Source organism: Silene latifolia, chromosome 10 (genome assembly GCF_048544455.1).
Source record: "Silene latifolia isolate original U9 population chromosome 10, ASM4854445v1, whole genome shotgun sequence".
In the NCBI taxonomy this organism is placed as follows: domain Eukaryota; kingdom Viridiplantae; phylum Streptophyta; class Magnoliopsida; order Caryophyllales; family Caryophyllaceae; genus Silene; species Silene latifolia.
The window spans coordinates 652,337-673,834 of NC_133535.1; the positions used below are offsets into that span (position 1 = coordinate 652,337).

At 34.7% G+C, this 21,498-nt stretch overlaps 1 protein-coding gene, 1 long non-coding RNA gene and 1 pseudogene across 9 annotated transcripts; 2 read left to right on the forward strand and 1 right to left on the reverse strand.

Moving 5' to 3' along the window:
• The first annotated feature begins 650 nt into the window (after window positions 1-650).
• Window positions 651-2,847, forward strand: LOC141604593 (cytochrome P450 81Q32-like; annotated as a pseudogene).
• Window positions 1,469-6,268, reverse strand: LOC141604594 (uncharacterized). Of its 7 annotated transcripts, none has more exons than XR_012526172.1 (7): window positions 6,089-6,268; window positions 4,631-4,692; window positions 3,859-4,006; window positions 3,204-3,306; window positions 3,001-3,064; window positions 2,175-2,812; window positions 1,469-1,685 (listed from the first exon to the last, which is right to left on the reverse strand). It is a non-coding gene; the product is annotated as an uncharacterized LOC141604594 (long non-coding RNA). The 7 variants fall into 7 exon arrangements; XR_012526167.1 differs by having other exon boundaries at window positions 4,631-4,714; XR_012526166.1 differs by lacking the exon at window positions 4,631-4,692 and having other exon boundaries at window positions 6,089-6,267.
• Window positions 6,269-9,096: 2,828 nt separating this feature from the next.
• Window positions 9,097-11,775, forward strand: LOC141604589 (GDSL esterase/lipase EXL3-like). 2 transcript variants are annotated; one of them, XM_074423010.1, is made up of 5 exons: window positions 9,097-9,594; window positions 10,094-10,149; window positions 10,280-10,513; window positions 10,639-10,894; window positions 11,027-11,775. In XM_074423010.1, the coding sequence occupies exons 1-5, from the start codon at window positions 9,306-9,308 to the stop codon at window positions 11,215-11,217; spliced, it is 1,026 nt and encodes a 341-aa protein (XP_074279111.1). In that variant the 5' UTR covers window positions 9,097-9,305; the 3' UTR covers window positions 11,218-11,775. The 2 variants fall into 2 exon arrangements, with proteins under 2 accessions (XP_074279111.1, XP_074279110.1); XM_074423009.1 differs by having other exon boundaries at window positions 9,098-9,594; window positions 10,019-10,149; window positions 11,027-11,774.
• Window positions 11,776-21,498: the final 9,723 nt, after the last annotated feature.

Here is a 21,498-nt window from a genome sequence, read left to right on the forward strand (position 1 = left end):
AAATTGAATTGAACTGTGCTTCTACAGTAAAAGAAAAACAAAGGGGGTGAGGGTTAGTCATTATAGTAGAGGAAACCGGTTGTTCAAGTTGCCTTTCCAAAGGTTCAATAAAAGTTAAATGTCGTCAAAGATAGGTTTTTTCTCAGTTAAACACTAGGATAGATTAATATGAGAAGAAGGGTCATATGATGGATTATTCACATGAAATAACCCTTAAAAAAAAAAGAGGTACAACATAGAAAACCGAAAAATTCAAAGTACACCGTAGATTTTTTTTTTTTTTTTTTTGAAGAAAACCCAAGAAATTTAGTAATCATTACGTAAATTACTTACATTGGCTTAAAAGCAAAGTTACAATGTCCAACAAAATATCAACTCCCCAAAACGAGAGGCACCCACGAAACAAAATGTGCAAATTTATGTGCTATCCTATTAAACTGCGGACGAGCGAAATTAAAAAAAAAAAAGTCTCAAAAACCAATTAATTACAAGATGCAAAAATGACTCTTTCCCAAATTTGCGGTTTATAATGGTTTTTGCTAATTTTTCAATTTGGATAGGCTTTGCTATTATCCAGTTATTCTTATCTTCCCCGCTGCATTTCTACTCCACATCTTGTGTTCTTTCAAAGTCTCCACCCAGGTATCTATTTTATTGATTTACTAGTAACCTCTTTTTATTTCCAATTAATTTGGGAGTTTACTCTATTACTCTTTCCGTTCGCTTTAATTCCGTACGTTTGATTAAAATATACCGTACAATATGAGTTTTATTCATTCATACAGTTATCCTCCCTTGTTATTTCAGGCACAGACAGACAGCATAAGCAAATTTAATGGACTTGTATTACGTCTCCATTTTATCCACCTTTTTACTAACGCTCTTGTTCTTCGTCACTAAACAATTTTTACCGATTAAAACTAGACACGGAAAATGGCCACCAGCACCACCTTCACGCCGTATCATAGGCCATCTCCATCTAATTAAACAACCCCTTCATCGCTCGTTGCAGCAACTCTCCTACACCTACGGCTCCATTTATTTTCTTAAACTTGGCTTCGTCCCCACTGTAGTTATATCATCTCCAAATTTAGTGGAAGAATGCTTCACCAGGAATGATATCATCCTAGCAAATAGGCCACGTCGTCGTACAGGAAAGCACCTTAATTATGATTGGACTACCCTTGGATCAGTCCCGTATGGCCCACTGTGAAGGGATCTTCGTCGTTTAGCCAGTCTTGAGCTTTTCTCAACTGTCAGACTGAATATGTTGTCTGAAATAAGAGCTGAGGAAATGAGATCACTTGTTAAGGGACTGTTCGTCGTAGGGAAGGAAGGACGTGTTAAGGTGGAGTTGAGGCCGAGATTTTCAGAGTTGACATTTAATATCATAATGAGGATGGTAACAGGGAAGAGATACTTTGGAGGTGAAGTAGGAGTTGAAGAAAGCAAGGTTTTCCGGGATATTGTGAGAGGTGTTTGAGCTTAGTGGTGCGTCAAATCCAGTGGATTTCTTTCCGTTCTTGAAGTGGGTTCCGTTTCAAAAGATGGAGGGGAAGATGTTGGCTGTCGGGAAAAAGATGAATGTTTTTCTACATGGTCTAATAGAAGAATGTAGGAGAATTCGAAATGATACTAGTCCAGAAGTGGGAAACTGGAAGGCCATGATATACAAGTTGCTTGATCTGCATGATAAGAACATCAAGGGAATCATAATGAGTATGAAATCTGTATGGAACCCTTACCAATCTGACAGTTCTCTTAGAAAAGCCAAAAGGGAGACTAGCATAACAGTAGTCGAGGAAGAGATTTTGTACTGCTCCTTTTCTATGACAACTATCTATTTCACATTAAAAAAAAAAAAAAAAAAAAAAAACAAACAAACAAACTAAACTAAATATTTTGAATGTAATTATGCTTTAAAGTTGTGTTCCTTCCTGTTTTCATTTTCTAAGACAAATTTTCAGAGTCGAGAACCTTTGGTAATGCTGAGTACGACACTTGGGTATGTAGTTATGTACACAAGTTGAGCAACATAGATGGTAGGTATAGAATTATAACAATAACATAGAGGTCATGATCACATTAGTATGCAAGCTACAAATTAATTATGTTTATTTGCTGAGATGAATGCAGTAGATAATCTGATAATGATAATAGCAGGGACAAATTACCATGGAATGGGTGCTATCGGTGCTGCTCAACAATCCTGATATACTTCAGAAAGCAAGAGTAGAAATAGACAGCATTGTTACCCATGCTCGATTAGTAGATGAGTCCGATCTCTCTGAGCTTCCACAATATCGTCAATGAGACGCTAAGGCTCTTCCCAGCTGCTCCCCATCTCGTACCACATGAGGCCTCGGAGGATTGCACCATTGTCGGGTACCATGTGAACGAAGGAACTATGGTGCTAAAACTGCTAATCAATGCTTGGGAAATACATAGGGATCCGGAATTCATGACCCCATGAGATTTAAGCCAGAGAGGTTTGAGGGTTTGAACAGTGAACAGTTAAGTCAAGGTGGATTCCATTCGGGCAAGGGAGAAGATCCTGCCCCGGAGCAAACCTTGCTAATAAGGTAGTAGCGCTGAATTTGGCTTCCTTAATCAAGTGTTTTGATTGGGACAAGGTTGATGGGAAGAATGTGGATTTAGATGAAGGTTTTGGTCTGACCAAGGCCGCTTGAAGCAATTTGCAGACCGCGTAAATGCATGGTTAATGTCCTTTCACAAATATGATGTGAATTGAATACTTCCGCAAATATGTAGTCTTGTTTTAGAGAAGTGTATCCATAACCTGTACTTTCCACTGTTATATATAAATAGTGACAAGTTACAACTTCATAGAACATATTGCATTTTCAATCATTTTATATTTTAGAAAAGTATTAACGCCAATTTGGACAAATACGACCACAAAAGTCACATATTCTGGACTTCCCTTATGTAAACCAACAACTTGATATATTACTGAAAAAGTACTGATGAAGTAAATACCTGAAATCTTCATCTTCTTTTATCTTTATAGTTCGTGCGGTGTCTAGTGTAGCTCTAGCCCCACCTGCAAGCAGCAGGTAAACACTAAAATCAGGTCAGTCTACTAGCAGATGTGCAGATAAAACAGAAGGTGGTGAGCACATAAAACAGAAAATGTACATCATTCTTGCCCTTTTAAAGAAGATATTAACTGGTAAACATACACGGTATGAAAAGCTCTGCTGCCTCTTTAAGGAGACTAAATTACTGAAATCCTGAGCCAGCAATCCCAAAAACATACATTTTAAGCGTTACAACATCCCCAGCCTGCAGTCCCAAAAACACATATTTTATAAAGGTTATATATCCCCAGCCTGCAATCCCAAAAACAAATATTTACATGGGAAATCATGTCTTTGTCTCTAAAGACGAATGCCTATAGTGAAGCATATGCACTATATGTGAATGTTTCATTCCATGGCTATAACTTGTGACATACACAAAACATTATACAAATGGAAAGTCAACGACATATCGTAAGAGACTCAAGATTTACAGCTATAGTTTTACTTTAACAAAAGACAATCGGTAATCCACGTTACCAAAGGCGAGTGGTTAACAAGAAAAAGATATATTTCGCATTACTTTTTCTATCCACCTACTATAGGTCGGTAACAATGTAACCAAACAATGTATTAAATTTTACTCGATATGAATCCAAAAACAGTTATAATTCCGAAAAGGAAATTATTAAAGCAACTCCTTTTAAGTTCAAGTGTCCTGCCCTTGAAAGAAGTTAAATTGTTTCCCCTTTTGTAATGTCCTGCAACATACCAGTGTCAGCGTATCTTACATTTTTTGAAAGGCAATGTAACTTACTCAAGAACTAATTCAGTACTCATGAATCCTCAAATATCACTCAGTATGAATCCTCAAAATGCAACCATGATCAAATACCCCAGCGCACACACTGAGCTAAAACGCATGAATCACCTCATCCAAGAGCTTCACTATCGGCAATGAGATCCTGCCATTAAAAAGAGCATGGTGCGGATTAGAATCAATTGACCTACAAGTTACAACTTATCTACCAAAGCAATCTAATTTTGTGCCCTGAAATGAGGTAAAAAAAGAAGAAGTTATTTTAATATGTCAGCCATCTATTGTCAAGGTCATGAGAATGACGAGCTACCTCGCCACATAATGTATCATATACATAGAGAAGAAAGGGACAGTAAAATTAAACCAATTTAAACCCTAACCTACAAAAGGACCATAATAACACCATAGGGTTGGAAAATGTCTTGCAACGACATTTTAAGGTTTTACAGTATTTCTAATAATACAAGAGAAAAAAGACCAAATCATAAGTATGTTAGCCGTATCTCAGCACCAACACTAAACCCAGCAACAAGCACGTAGAGTCAAGCACTTTGTGTACAGGGAGTGAAAGGGCTAAAAGGAAAGGTCTAGAGGTTCTATCTCCTAAAGCAATTTGCTTGTACACAACCCCAACAAACAAAATCACAGAAACCCACTTCAATTAAGGATTGAGATGATTATATTCAAAAAAAAAAAGCATAGCCACGTATAGAAACTTACTAAATGAAACACATTAAAGTAGGGCATACATAAAAGTTGGTTCAGACACCTGTTATAGTGAAGAAGCGAGTGAGTTGGTCGAGGATTGCAGTTGTTGACTAAGAGCAAAAACTGGTGTTTTTGGAAAGAGAAACTGTGTAAGCGTAAAATAATAACAGTTATAACCATGTACAGGCTTACATATTCGAAATGTATAACGCATAATCTCAGGTGTTTTCATGATCTTAAGGCAAAAAAGGACACTATTTCAGAGGATAGGACCATTTCAGGTTTATCAATTAGAAAAAAGAAACAATCCCCTAAAAGTAAGCATCAAAATTCCATAACTCACCACGATTTGGAAATAAATAAATAAATAAGCATACAGTGATAGGAGACCCGTATCCAAGATACGTTGACCCCGAATGAAACCCTCACTCAGTAGCATTCATAGTAAGTTTCCTGACCATGTCCTCACCCCAATATTAAGCAACCTCCCACACCAACCCTTAATTGTTGGATAGATAACGCAAATGAAGTCTCCGAATTAAACCTAAACCGAGTACATTTTGGCTTTGAGGATGTTGCGCAAAAAGGTGAGAAGACACCAACAATGAGACCGCCTATACGCTTGGCTTTTACTTTAAAAACGGCTGCAAACACATTCCCCCATAAACCAAATTTAAGCAATGATTAAGCCAATACAATTTAAGGTGAACTAGAATCAGGAATTCAGTTGCTAATACCGATATACTCCCTCTGTCCCGGTCATTTGTTGTCCTTTTCTATTTTGGGGTGTCTCGTTCATTTATTGTCCTTTCTATTTTAAGAATGAATTTGATGAGTAATTTGATCATTCACACTCAATTTATTCCACTTGTCATTTAGTAATTGGTCCCCTTCCCTTTCCTTGGTCTTTGTGCCAAAACCAAAGGACAACAAATGACCGGGACGGAGGGAGTACAAAACAAGACAATATATACGAAAAAAAATGTATAATTAGCCTAGCTATTAGAAAAGACAGTCGCGTCCATTCCTCTAGATGGAAGAATTAACCTTACGAAATAACCATATAAATCAACACTACACCATCATAGATACAGTTTACAAGTAAATGTTGAGTTGTACATTATTTCTTGCATAACCTAATTGCAATAAAAAGAACTCCTAGGCTATTTAATCATTTAACTACAAGCTTATCGGTAGACAAAGATATTGGTATCAGGCACACTAGGTTAATCTAGCTAGCTACTCAAATCATACACAAATTCAATTAGTTATGGATCTTCTGAAAGAGTTTCAAGGCAAACTCAAATCAATCATAAATTCATACATACTCAAAAGTCGAATTAACACGATATTTCCGACTATCGTAGCTGATTTAATTGTTCTTATGATAAAATTCTATCATGCATTCGCAATGGGTTCTCTTCTGTAAAATTAGAAATAAAATCAAGTAATCAACTAAAATTGAACAAAGATCATTGCAAATAATAAAATTCATAATAACAAGAGAGAAAATAAATACTTGATATTGTGATTAGGGAGGAGAGGATGATCTTGGTGAATACTTGATACTCGCAGAAGATGGAATACATGAACAAATCAAACGAATTACGATCACCGACAGAAATTCACGGCAAGATCAAACCTAAACTAACCGTTTGTGTGAGGATAAATACCAGAGACAAATTGTTTGATTAAGAAAAAGAAACAGACTATTATAATGACCAATTTATATGATGACGAAAATGACGATCCTGCCCTTAATGAAGCGCCATATTTCCTGCCCGTTTAATCTAACGGTCTAACTTCTTCCAATTCAAAAGAAACAGATTTTGATGAAAAAAAGAGGAGGCGGACGATTGTCTCGTGGATAGTTTTCGCTTCTTTATACCATGAGCGTAATTGCTGAATCCCGCACACTCTTTTGCTAAATCCTACACACTTTGTTTTAAGATTCCACACCTATCCTTCACCATAAAAAAAAACCCTAATCTCCCACAAACCTAACCAATTCAATAACTAGTCGAGGATTATGGATTGTATTTCGCACATACCACACGTAATTTTTCCATTTTATCAACAATTTTATTAATACTGTTTTTAAATTGATTTAATTTATTTATATATTTCGAAAATGGTTTTTTTATACAATTAGGGTTTGAATTAATTTGATTAAACAATATGTCGATTACACGATTAGTTAGATAGACATGAGGAAGGTTAAGTTGAAATGACGAACGCGTTTTGACAGATGAAAAACACCTGCAAATTGCACGTTGCTTCAAATTTAAGATGATCATATTTAACTCCTTCGCTTTTGATTTTAATTGGTGCTAATCGATTTAATTGATGCTCAATCGAAGATGGCGTGTGTTCTCTTACTTTGTATACTGAAGCAATTGCCGGATTTGGTTGTTGTAAACATTCATCACCGGAGTACGGTGTTAATGAGAGAGGGGGTGAGTGATTGGGAGGGGGCGAAGAGAGAATGAGATGTGTTAATTTTTTGGGTGTTTTTATTTTTCTCTTGGCTGGGGGTGAGAAATGAGGAGGGTATATTTGGAAAAAGGAGAAAAAATGTGCGGGATTTAGTAAAATGGTGTGCGGGATTTAGCACGTCCTATTATGAGGGAGAACTTTTTTTTCTTTTTTTTTTTGGCAGCGGTAAAGAAAGTGTTTTACATTGTGATGGTACGGCTCTCGAAATAATACCTATAAAATACAACATAAAACAAAGTACTACTAATAGTATAACCTAAAAAGACAAATTAATTGCATCGGTTAAAAGCAACGTGTTGATGTCGTTTGACGGAAGTCTGAACACTGCCTTCAAAATCAACTCCCCTTATCATCTTTAATTGACGAGCATCGCTGATCAAAGGAAATCACTCATCTTTGTTCGTCTTAATTGATGAAGTTTCGGAGAAATACCTACAACAAGACCCCAGAGAAAGTCTCGGAGATTCATCTCCTTGGCTGTGATAAACTTCCTCAGAAAACCAACAAGCCCCCATAAACTCATCTATTCTCGTCTTCATCGATACAGCTTCAGAGAAATACCTACAACAAGACCCAAGAAAGCGTCTTGGAGATTCATCCCCTTGGCTGTGGAACACGTCATCGGGAAACCTACGAGCCCCTTGACCCAACGAGAGAGAACAAAGTGCACTTACCCCCAAGGACGTAGAAAGAAAAGGCGGATAACAGACCACAAAAATATGTCTCCAAAGGAGAAAACACTCCTACACTTTGGACCATAATCCCCGCTGACCCGGACCTCGTAGCTTTGAAAAACAAGTAAAAAACTGGGTAATAATGGAGAAGACCATTTGAAAATCCTCCTTACCAAAACCTTATCTGAATACCACCGAGAGCTAGGCTCAACACAAACCGCATGCAATGTACCATTCGTCCTACATGACCCATGGATAAGGGGATAGGACACCCCAAACCAATAGGGGCTTATTATTTGAAATAACAAAAAACATGCTAACACGGAAATAACCAGTATTTATATAAGGATCCACCGCATCCGACCCAACCAACACCATAACCAGCAAACCGACTCCACACTACCCATCATGCCTTCATGACCTCACAACAACCAAAACCACACTCCAACCAAAGAACGGAAACGGACCGGACAAGCCAACCACAAAACACTGCAGACCCAACGAACACCCACCCCGAAAAACACTGAGACTCCAAATTCCGACCGACTCCCCCAGGACCATCGGCTACATGCAACATAACCACCCACACAGCCCGACACAACCCGAAGAGCCAAGAGTGGTACTATACGCGAGGGTAGTAGCACTACATGTAGTCAGCGGAGTACTACCTAGTTTACTATTATTCCCCGGGTGACGCTCAATTTGAGTACTACCTGGTGACGCTATCTCGTTTTCCTAAAACAAATTATAAGACAAACTTTTATTTTGACAACCATGATATTTTGCTCTTATTTTATAAAAATATTTATCATGATTATATCTTTGTATAATCGTATCAAATATTTTCTTTGATTTGCCAAATATTTTTATATGTAATCTTCAAGTTCTGTTATTGAAACAATCGAAAGAAAAAACGATAAATTAACATTTATATATAGGCTCGAGTTGAGCTCAAACTCGACTCGAGCTCCGGTTAAAGCTCGGGAGCATGATAATAAACCCAATTTTTTCAAACTTGAGTGAGCTCAAACTCGAGTTTTGTTTCATGAGCACAAACCAAGCAAGGTCAATGTCGCGTCTGGTTATCACTTATTATCACCCCTGCTACTCCAAGCCATGAGAAGATTGGTCGTTGTTACCAATGATATGTTGGCCTAAATTTAAGATGGAGGTGGTGACTATAAAAAGTGAAGCAGGGACAAACCACAAAAGTAGAATTTATCCCAATTTTAGGTACGGTCACAGTTTTTTTAGGTGTTTGGTAATCAAACTATATTTATGGCCTAACAATTCAATGTTGACGAAAAGAGAATATATATATTAGTAATATACACTTAAATAAATGGGTTTTATACAATTAAATAGTACTACTCCATAATATCTTAAAATGTATTTCTTATAAAAATATTTTTTTTGTTCTCTAAAATCCTTTTATTTTATTAGTATAAATTTTATGTAAGTATGTATACAATCTGGTATTAGTGAATAACACAAAAAGGTTAGTTACATTGATAAGTGTTAGAAGTTAAAAGGAATTAAGCTTTAGTGTGAGAGTTTGTAGGCACCATGCAATATTCTAGCTATTTGTTAGAATTGTTAGGTTTGTGGTTGTTTATATTCCTGCTCTTCAACATCATCAACCCTATTCCTATTGCAGCAACAACCAGAATGAAGCTCCCTCCGAACGTGACGGTACCGGCGATATTTGGGTTCGGAGATTCCATAATTGATCCTGGAAACAATAACAACCTTAACACACTATCAAAGTCTAATTTTCCACCTTATGGCAAAGATTTTATGGGTGGAATTCCTACTGGCCGATTCAGCAACGGAAGGATCCCCACTGACTTTATAGGTACATACGTTTATCTACGCACGTAGGGTATACTATTCAAGGGCTTTCCCCTTGAAATTATGTCATGTAATCAAGGGCTTTCATTTTATTTTATATTTAAATTTTTTTAATTTTTGTATGAGAAAATATGATACGTAGCATTTACGTTTAAGATAGAGTACGTACTCTATACGTGTTGCAACACAAGGCAAAAAGATGTCGAACATGTTCAAAACTAATGAGGTTACATTTGTAAATAAGGTATAAGGTTATATAATTAACCTAACATACATTTTCACTACTACAAAAATCAATTAGTACTACTACGTGGAATTATGTACGTATCTACTAAATATACACTAATTAAAGCTAAGGTGACAAAGTAAAATATTTATTAATTTTAATGGTTGTTCTTTAGTAAATATTGTATGTATGTACCTGACAGCGGAAATGTTATCAATAAAACAAAGTGTGGGAGCATATCTTGACCCAAGTATAAGTCCACAAGATTTCCTTACAGGTGTTAGTTTCGCTTCTGGAGGTTCTGGTTACGACCCTTTGACAAGTACCATTTCGGTATGTACATATATACACCTAATAACAATGCTCCCATATTGTTTTTAATTTCACACGATTAAGATCCGCCACTGAGTAGAACCATTTTGGTTTAATCTTATTTGATGACACTTGATTGGTGATAATGCAGTCAGTACTATCACTATCGGAGCAACTAGAATATTTGAAGGAGTACAAAGCGAGAGTGAGAGAAATGGTGGGAGAAGAGAGGACGGAATACATAATGAAGAACAGTATGTTCCTAGTTGTGGCCGGAAGTGTTGATATTGCCATCAGCTACTTTGATATCCCGATTCGTAGGATTATGTATGATGTTGATGGTTACGCCTCTTTCTTAGCCAACTCCTCCTCTACTTTTGTACAGGTTACATATATATATTTATATATAAATATACTCTCTTCTTTTTTTTAACGACATTGAAAACGTTTTGAGGTAAACAAAGATTGGATAGATAAGATTAAAAATATGATATGGAATTGAACGTACAGGATCTATATGAACTAGGGGCACGACGAATAGGAGTATTCAGTACACTACCAATTGGATGCCTGCCATCGCAAAGAACACTAGCTGGAGGGATAAGTAGGAAGTGTGTAGAGAATTACAATAATTTAGCACAAGTTTTCAAGTCCAAGCTGGCTATCAAACTTGATTCACTTTCTAACAGCCTTCGTGATGCGAAGCTCGTCTACATTGATTTCTACACTACATTGCTTGACATGATCCAACATCCTCTTAACTATGGTACGTAATCTCGACTTTTATTTCTAAAAGTAGTAAAAATCAGAGGAAACCCTTACAAAACTGTAGTATATTAAATTAAATGCCCTTTTTTCTTAAATGAATATAAAATGGATTTTTTTTTGAACTATTCAGGGTTTGAACAAGTGACGCGAGGATGTTGTGGTACAGGGTTAATTGAAGTTGCAGAATCATGCAACAAGTTTGATACAGTTTGCTCGGACGACACCAAGTACTTGTTTTGGGATAGCTATCACCCAACTGAAAGAGGCTATGAACTACTTAGTACTACGCTTCTTAATAAATATATCAACGGTTTTTTCTAAATTGATTTATTAGTACTCGTATTAGTCAATTTACTCAACCATCAATATATTAATTGTTCTTTTTTCAAAAATATCTCTACTTTTCAAAATTAATAATTGAGTCAAATACTCTAGTATAATTCCTATTATCTTTTATAGTATTCAAAATAATAAGTATAAAAAAAAAAAAAAAAAAAAAAAAGCAAACACATCTTCTTCCAATTATTGGGATTGCGTTACGACGCATGAATAACAAGAAGAACATCTTCCAGTGTCCCAATACTGGTGTTTCAAAAGCTTATATAGAACTCATTAACATATTCTGATTCGGATTATCTGCAATAGTGCAATATTAGGTAAATGCATGTTATGTGCAACTATTACGTAAAGCACCTATGTATGTATGGTATCTATTTATGATTTAAGGGAATGGAATCATTGTATAGTACGAGTAGTACTTGTAATTGTAAAAGCCCTTGTCCACAACATCGTGATTCACAACGTTGGATCCCGATCAATAAAATAACTATAGAGCCTATCAAGAAATAAATGGAACTATGGTTGGTAATCTCTCATTTTAATTCTGATTGATCTCAATCATCTATTTGCCTTTACTTAAATTATGGAGTACCTCTTACAATAAATTTAAAAAGTAAACAAATGACAAACGAAAAAAGTACGTGTTTAAGTGTCAGTTCCGTGGCCAGTGGCTACACGCCCTACTCATTAACATTATTCTAGCCGTATTTGTATCAACCATATAGTATGTCATACGAAGTAGTAAATATCAGAGGGAAACCGTATGTATAAAACTGTCAAATATATTAAATGTCCTTTTACTCCTTGAAGAAACATAAAAATAGTGATGTCAGACGAGTTACTTAATACGAAGTACTATATATATCCTTTTTTTTTTTTTGATGACGAGGGGGTTGAGTCCCCTCCATTCCCGCACCACCACATGGACCATGTAAGTCACCCCCTTCGGGGGCTGCAGTGGCCAAGTGATCATCGCCCCAATTGGTAGTCGAACCTGGGACATCTCAACTCCTGCATTTCTGCAAGCTTCAAGGTTTAACCCAGCTATCACTGAACTAACACCACTTGGTTGTACTATATATATCCTGCTTGATAAATATATCAACGTTTCTTTTAAAAATTGATTCAAAAAGTATTAGTCAATTTATCGAACCATGCATCAATAATTCAATATACTAACTATGGAGTATCTCTTTGCAAATACATATATTTCTACTTAAATGAGTTTGACATTAATAATGGAGTCAAATACTCTAATCCAATCCCCATTATCCTATCACATTCGAAAAAAAAAAAGAAAAAAAAATCTTTTTAAGATAAGCAGCACACAATGCCATTCAAGTTCCGGTTATTTGGATTGCGTTGCAACACATGAATAACAAGAAGATTTTTCAGTGACCCAATTCATTCTGGTGTTTCGGAAACATAAATCGAGCCCATTGACATGTTTTGGGTTATCCGCAATGAGAAAAATTAGGTAAATGTTATGTCCAACTTACGTGAAACGACTGACTATACATAATTTCTACTTGTAACAACCCTTGACTACAGCACCATGCCACTGTGTAAATCAAAAAATAAATGAAAGAATAAAAATATAAATTAGCCTCACTATTTGCATTGATTTTTAACTAGGTTTAAACCCGTGAAATTCACAGGTCTGCTTCAAAACTTTATATAAATATTGTAATCATAGTGAAGATACTGTGCTCATTATCAAGATACAAAATATTCAACTATACATATTAAGAGTTTAAGTTGGTTTTTAACTAATTTCAAACTATACATTCAACTTTTAATACTTTGTATATACTAAAAGTTTAGCCTAAACACTTTGATTTGACATGAATCATGAATCTCGAGCAACCAAACTTCCAAGAGAGTGTCTCACTGAACTTGCAAAGGTAGAGACTACTCTTTCATATATATTTTGTTGTGCGCTTGATTTAATTCTTTTAGTTAATTTCCATTGCGCCAAACCAACCCTTTAATTTAATTGTTATTTTCTTAATAAGTGTAATTATTTTTTATTCATAATTCGTACCTATTTAATTCCTCATAACAACATTTTAAAAAGACTTGTTAATAAAGAAATAATCCAAAATAAAAAAAAAGTTAGGTTAAAAACTTAAGTTTGATTTTATTTACTGAAAGATTGACATATAGGAAGTATCAAATAACATTATTGCATGCGACGACATTATTTTATGAGACGATCTTATTGCATAAAAAGGCAACTCTTTTACTACCATGCATCAAACAAATAACCGTAGTTTTCTTATCAAATTGGATCGTCTTAACAAGTATTAAAACAATTTTAGAGTCTCCGACTTCCGCGCAAAACTGGTTTATCGCACACCGGCAGCTTGAAATGTCTGCTGTTGCTCCTAAAATTTTGTGAGACCGCTTAGCTTGACCCAAGAATTCACATGTGTGACTTACGGACATTTTAGTTTCGGGACCTTAGAATCCCGAAAACATGTACTCCCTCCTATTCCGAATAAGTGTCCTATTTGGACAATGGTACGAAAATTAAGGAATATAGTTAAAATAATGAAAATTATTGTATAGGGGTAAGAATATAAGAGTTAAATAATGAAAAGTATTGAATACGATGGGTTAGGGGTGGTTGGGGTGGTAAATAAAGAAAAGAGCTAAGGGTAGGAAAGTAAAAAACCATGTCCAAATATGACAAATGGGACAGTTATGTGAATTGACGGAAATAGCAAATGGGACACTTATTTAGAATAGGAGGGAGTATTATATATACACTTCAATTTGAAGGTTCGATAGGCCGTTCCGAGTTATGTTTCTTTTTCTCCTGATTTTCTACGATATGTCCGGGGTCACTTCAGGAGATACATTATTCATTTTCAGCTCCAAATAAATAGTACTCCCTCCATACCAAACCAATGGTAATACTTACCTAATACGACTATACCTCACCAATGGTACCATTCCATATTTGGCCCACAATATGACCAAATTATCCTTATACCCATTTGATATTTACACAAAATGTCATTACATACCCCCACCTACCAACCCACAATAACATACCCTACCTATCTTTCCCACTTTACCCCTGCTTTTACCCACTTTTCTTAAAAACCCCATTTTTTTACCATGTTACCATAGGTCTGGTATGAAAAGAGTATTAAACCATTTTTAACGAGTATCCAATTTTCGTCTCTCACTTAAAGAGTACATGTTTGTATCTATGTCACAATCATGCTCTAATCTCTATCGGTTAACGATCGAACAGTGACCGTCACAAGGGGATGTCCACATTAATGATCTAGGTTCATTCGTTACGATGAGCAGGGGTTAGGTGGGCAAATCTGCGCCCCCCACTGGCAATGTTGGTTACCTATTGTGATGGGAACTATTGGATACTATGTGGTTAGAGTGCTGGAGTTTGGTAATCGTCGGCTTGAGTTGTATTGTTATATTGAGTTACTTTATTTTTCTGTCATTATATCTTGTTACTGACTTATGTGGTGTGTTGTGTGTTTCTTCTCTTTGTCTCGTATGCGTAATGATCCATTTGATATTGTCGGCAAATGGTGAGCAATGAGACTTTTCAGGTTGCTATGGTTGCTGTCTCAGTTGGAGGGATCGCATGACATAGAGTTGGCTTATTCAATAGTAGTTCATCAGTTGTATTTTATTATAATGTCATAGCTAGTTCTTGTCCTTTTGTTTCCGCTATAAGATTGTAAAGAGATTTACTAATTGTTCCTTTATGATCTATTTGATGTACTTACATCGGGCAACCGAGATGGTAACGCCCTTACTTATAAGGGAAGGTCTTGTTAAGGCTCTTTGGTAAGTGGGAGTGTTATAGGTACGACCTCACCAACAACTAAAATTGAAGTGTAAATGTGTAATTGAGGTGTATAATACACGGTTTTCAGGATTCCATGGTCTCGAAACAAAGATGTCTTTAAATCATAAGGACGAATTCTCCGTTCAGATTAAGCGACCTCACAAATTTGTGAAACATGAGGCTGCCAATGTGTGATAAACAAGTCTCGAACGAAAATTGGATAATCGTTAGAATATGGTTTAATACTTTCTATTTGGAGATGAAATTGGATAGGGTAATTCCCGAAGAGACCCCGAAAACGTTGTTAAAAAACCGGGAGAAAAAGAGATACAACCCGATACAGCCTGCTGAACGGATCAATTGAACTATATATCATGATTCAAGGGGTCCGTTACAAAATGTCCTTAAATCGCAAAGACGATTTCCGGGTCGAGATAAAGCGACCTCACAACTTTTGAGGAATTACGGATGACATTTGAGGTTGTCGGTGTGCAATAATTAAGTCGAGAGGGAAATCGGATATTCGTTAAAAATGGTTTAATACTATTTATTTGGAGCTAGAATTGAATAATGTACCTCATGAAGCGATTACGGACACGTGTTAAAAAAGCAAGAGAAAAAAAAACACGGTCGGTCCTAACGACCTCTCGAATGTACTCAAATTGAAGTATAATATACGTTTTTCGAGATTCTAAGGTCCTAGAACAAAAATGTATGTAAATCACACGTGTGATTTCTTGGCTCAGACAAAGTAGTCTCACAAAATTTTAGGAGCAACAGAGAACATTTGAGACTGCTGGTGTGTGATAAACTAGTCTTGGGTGAAAATGGAAGGCTTGGTTAAAAGTGTTATAGTACTTGTTATTTGGGGCTGAAATCGATTAGGGTGACTCCTAAAGCGACCATTGACACGTGGTAGAAAACCGGGAGAAAAAGAAGCACGACCCAGTACGACCTTCCGAACGGCTAAAAAAGGAGTTTAATACATTGTTTTCGAGATTTTGGTGCCCCTGGAACAAAAATGTTGGTAAATCACAAGGAAAAATTCTCGGGTTAGTATAAGCGGCCTAAAAACTTTTGAGGAGTATTGGATGATATTTGAGGCAACCATGTGGGATCTTGTTTGATTCGTCTCAAGGAGTAGAACAAAAATACGAAACTTTTAGAATTTTTGCAAATATAAAAGGAAAGATATTAATGAGATAAAATGTGCATTGACATAAAAAAAATTGTAAGTGTGAAAAACATGATTGTAAGTGATATGAAGGGATGGAGCATGTGATTTGTTGCTTGTCCTGATCAAGTTTGAGAATTTGCATAACAATGGAATGATAGATGTTGGCCTAACATACACACACCGTAAAACGCAATTGGGAAGCAACATTTATTTATATATCCCTATGGAAAAGCTGCACCTAATGGGTTATTTAGAGGCTTAACTGTTCCATATTTTCGGCTTAGACTGCAATAAAATTTTCCGTTTCAGTTAAAGTTAAAATGTTTCAATCACTTCTAGTCTTCTCTTATGCACAAGCGGTCATGCAAAATTTATTGCTGTAATTTTGTTCAAAGTCTAAACCTAGGAGTAACATAATAGAGTATTATGACGACATTTCTCATTCGTTTCCAAATTAACAATGAGGTTAAAATGTTAAATAACCAATGTTTATTACTCCCTCCAAGTTCATATTATCTTCCTCTTTCTTTTGGGCAAAAAAAAATAAGAAAAGGGAAGAAAGAATGGAAAGAATTAATATAATAGTGTAAGTTGTAATGTTTATAGGAAAGAGAAAATAATAAAAAATGAATAATGAATAAAGTAGTGAAAGTGGTTGATTTTTTATGAGAGAGAAAATAATAAAGAATGAATAAAACTTACCAAAAAAGGAAAGAGGGAAGATAATAAAACTAGTGTGAAAAGGGAAAAAAGGAAGTTAATAGGAAATTGGAGGGAGTACTTGTTAATTTTTTAGCATATATATAATCAAGTACTAATTACTATGGAGTAGGGTTTAAAACGTGCATTGACATACGTAAAAAAAAAGGTAAATGTGAGTGATTTGAAGGGCTGGAGTATGTGATGTGTTGCTTATTCTAATATCAGGTAATTCCTAGAGTATTTGAGAATTTGCATAAACTTGCACTTGCGCCAATATATATACAATAAACAATAAACAACAAAATGATGGATGTTGCCCTAACATACACTGTAAAACGCAATTTGAAAGCATCATTTATTTATATATCCCCTGCGAAAAAGATGTACCTAATTGGTTATTTAGAGGCTTAACGGTTCCATATTTTCGGCTTAGGCTACAACAAAATTTCCCTTTTCAATCAAAGTCAAAACTACAATCACTTCTAGTCTTATCTTATGCACAAACGATCATGCAATATTAATTAGTGTAATTTTGTTCAAAGTCTAAACTACGGGAATAACATAATAGAGTATGATGACGACATTTCTCACTCATTTCCAAATTAATGATGAGGTTAAAATGTTAAATGACCAATGTTTATTACTTGTTAATTTTTTAGGATATATATAATCGAGTACTAATTACTATGGAGTATGGTTAAAACGTGCATTGACATATGTAAAAAAAAAGGTAAATGTGAGTGATTTGAATAGATGGAGTATGTGATTTGTTGTTTATTCTGATGTAAGGTAATTTATAGAGTATTTGAGAATTTGCATAAACTTGCGCTTACACTTGCACCAATATATATACATTGTACAATAAACAATGAAATGATTGATGTTGACCTAACATATACTGTAAAATATAATTTGGAAGCATCATTTATTTATATATCTCCTATGAAAAGCCGCGCCTAGCTAATAGGTTATTTAGAGGCTTAACGGTTCCATATTTTCGGCTTAGACTGCAACAAAATTTCTCTTTTCAATCAAAGTCAAAACTTTTTTAGACTTGCAATTAGATCAAGCGGTCATGCAAAATAATTACTGTAATTTTGTTCAAAATCTAAACTACGGAGTAACATAATAGAGTATGATGACGACATTTCTCACTCGTTTCCAAATTAACGATGATGTTAAAATGTTAAATGACTAATGTTTATTACTTGTTAATTTATTATGATATATATAATCGAGTACTAATAACTATGGAGTAGGGATTAAAACGTGCACTGACATACGTAAAAAAAAAAAGGTAAATGTGAGTGATTTAAAAGGATGTAGCATGTGATTTGTTGCTTGATCTGATGTCTGGTAATTCATATAATATTTGAAAATTTGCATAAACTTGCACTTGCACCTGCACCACCAATATATATAAACTGTACAATAAACAATGAAATAATGGATGTTGCTCTAACATACACCGTAAAACGCAATTGGGAAGCATCATTTATTACCTCCATTTTTTCTCCAATATAATAGTCGTTTTTTTCCCTAATTTAGAGATTCGTTTATAGTAAACTCAATATCAATTTTTTTTTTGTTTATCAAATGTTCTAGGTCTTGTCATTTAACTATTCAAACGTTGTAAATTTAAAGATTTCGAATTTTCTCCCCTAAGAAAATCTTCATAACATAAAGTTTTAGCAAACAATCTATGCATAACATAAAGTTTTTTATAAGAAAATCTTCAATATCAATTGAGCGACACATGAATTGAAACATCACGTGAATTTAAAATTCTACGCAAATTCCATCTCCTCACGTTGAGCCAAACAATCCCTTCTTTTTTATCACTAGTAAATATAACAATAGTTGTGACAAAAAATCAATAAACCGTGGCAAATGTAAGTAAATTGGGGCAATATACATAACATAAATTGAATTTGATTTTGGTTTATTAAACGAATTTTTAATTATCTAATAAAAAGTTCATGAAAAATAAAATTGAATTTAGTGAGGAAAAAATGAAGTAATAATAACCTTCTATAGCAGGTAAAGCAAGGCACAAATTGAAAATAAACATATTATTTCACTTATGCAATTGCAGTAATTGAAAAAATAATTTTACAATGGCGAAAACAGAACTAAACAACTTACACAATAGCAGTAAAAATATTTAACTCTAACATGATTATATATTTAATAATTAAGATAGAATCGTGTGTATAGTAGAAGATGTAGGAGACGGAGACAAAGTTGTTGTAGGAGTAAAAGTATTCTCAAAAGATGATATTTACTCTGACTTTACAAGTTTAGTTTTACATTATTGGGAAAACGACAAAGTTGCCCCAGCATAGTCCTTCTCATTTTAGCACGACACGAATTTAACACGGCCTAATACGACCTGACATGTTATAACTTCCATCTTGCTTGCTCTTCAGATATTAAAGTATTGAAAATGGTTACTAATGATGTTTAGGTGTTTTTTTTTTGTGCAATTTATTTGTTACGATTGTATTCAGTTTATTTGAATGGAACTAAGTTCATATAATTTAATGAAAATATGAATTACCGGTTACTTGGTTCCAATATCACTAACAAAATCATTGGCAATGTAAAATCACTATCATAGTGGTTGTATTGAAAATGGTTGGCACTAACCCGTCCATAATTTTCAAAACATTGACAAAAGTATTGGCTTTCCGATGCTTGAACTCTTGGTTTCAAAATCATTTTCATATCGACTTATAGTTGACGTCAATGACTTTCCAATAGAACAATGAAAATCAAAGATTCATCTCATTCGAGAGATCGAGTTGTTTTTCCTATGTTTTCAGGAGTGAAAAAATTAATCCAACAAAAAAGACATTACCTTTAGAAGAGCATCAGACATACCCCATAAGTAATACGCCTAGAAATACAACAAGGTCAAACACAAGGCACCGCTGGCTGCGGGAAGCATCATGTCATCACTTTCATACTAGGATTGTAGGGATGAACATGTTACCATCAACAATACTCTCAATCCCGCTTTTATTTACCAAAAAAAAAAATCAAATAATATCCTCCATTTCACCATGTTTATTTTATACATGGTCTACGTAAGCGATAAAATATCATATTGTTATTATATGAATATCATATAGTAAAATATTATATTTAACAATATCTTCAATATGAATGTTTAAAAGATAAATGGGAGAAACAAAAAGAAATGATAAAGGAAGTATACTCTTTTTGATCATAATGTATAAATTTAATTCGTTAAGTAAACTTGCACCAATGTATACATGGTAAAACGCACCCATGTAAAAAATAAAAATATATACTCCATATTTGTAATCCAAAGACTATGAAGTGAGTACAAAATTAGAGTATATAATACGGAGTATCCTATACAAAAAAGTTGCACCCTAATAATAGCTACTACTACTATTTCAGGCTTCACGTCTTGGTGATTTACAAGTTTGGATGCAAGAAAACTTACCATTTCCATCAATCAAAGGTCAAACTTCTTACCACTCTTTTGACCCTCTTGTCAATCAAAGATAACTCAGTAAAATATATTTTCTTGTTTTCGTGGTTAGCTTACCATCTACATCTACAATACTCTACTCCATAAAAACAACAAAAATTCAATTTTCTTCTTCTTCTTCTTCTTGTTCTTTATTACGGCTTCTTCACCTTGCCAAGCAACCACCCAAAAATGTCTGGAGAACCACTTTTGCCTAATAGAAACCCACCGGATGAACAACCCGGAGACCACCGCGAAAAACGTTCAAACTACTTTTTCAACCTGTCTCATTTCTTGTTCAGATATACCTTTTTTCACTCTTCTTTTTAGGTCTTATGTAAAAGAGGCGGCATATTTTCAAGTATTGTACTCTGGTTCCGGAAAAGGTAAAGAAGGAAGAGAAGTAGGGAAGATAATAAGAGTATTGGAAGAATTTGCGTGTTACAATGATGATGTGAAGTGAATAACTTGTGCTGCTTTCTTTTACCCGTTGTTTTTATTCATAAAGTAGACATCTTTCACACCATTTCAGCATTTCTCCTTCCTATCTTTCAAACTTAAGTTCATCTACTCTTTAGGGTTACAAAAGATCAAACCTTTATTAATTTTCATGTTATTTGTTGAGATATTATTATGTGAAATTGTTATCTTGCGTATTACTGTGATGACTTTATTACATATATACGATGTTCATACATTGTAAAGATGACGAGTAATATGCAGTTAATTCCTAAAGTAACTACAATAGTAACTTGCCTTAATTAGTTATTACAATGGATCCCTTTTATGAACCCGAATAAGAACACGATAATACTAAAAAAAATGTCTCCTTTTATTATGTGATGGATAGATTAGAGATAACCGGTTTATAAGAATTGCATAATACTATTTACACACATGTTTTTAAGCCGGACGATTTGTGCACATGTTAGTCGCATAGTCGCGGTAGAAGTGCAAGGTGTGAGAAATAGTGGCATAGAGATTGTTTTCCAAGCCATGCTTTGTGGATAGTTCTGATGAATGTCAAGCAAGTTAGAGGTTATGGGAGGGAAC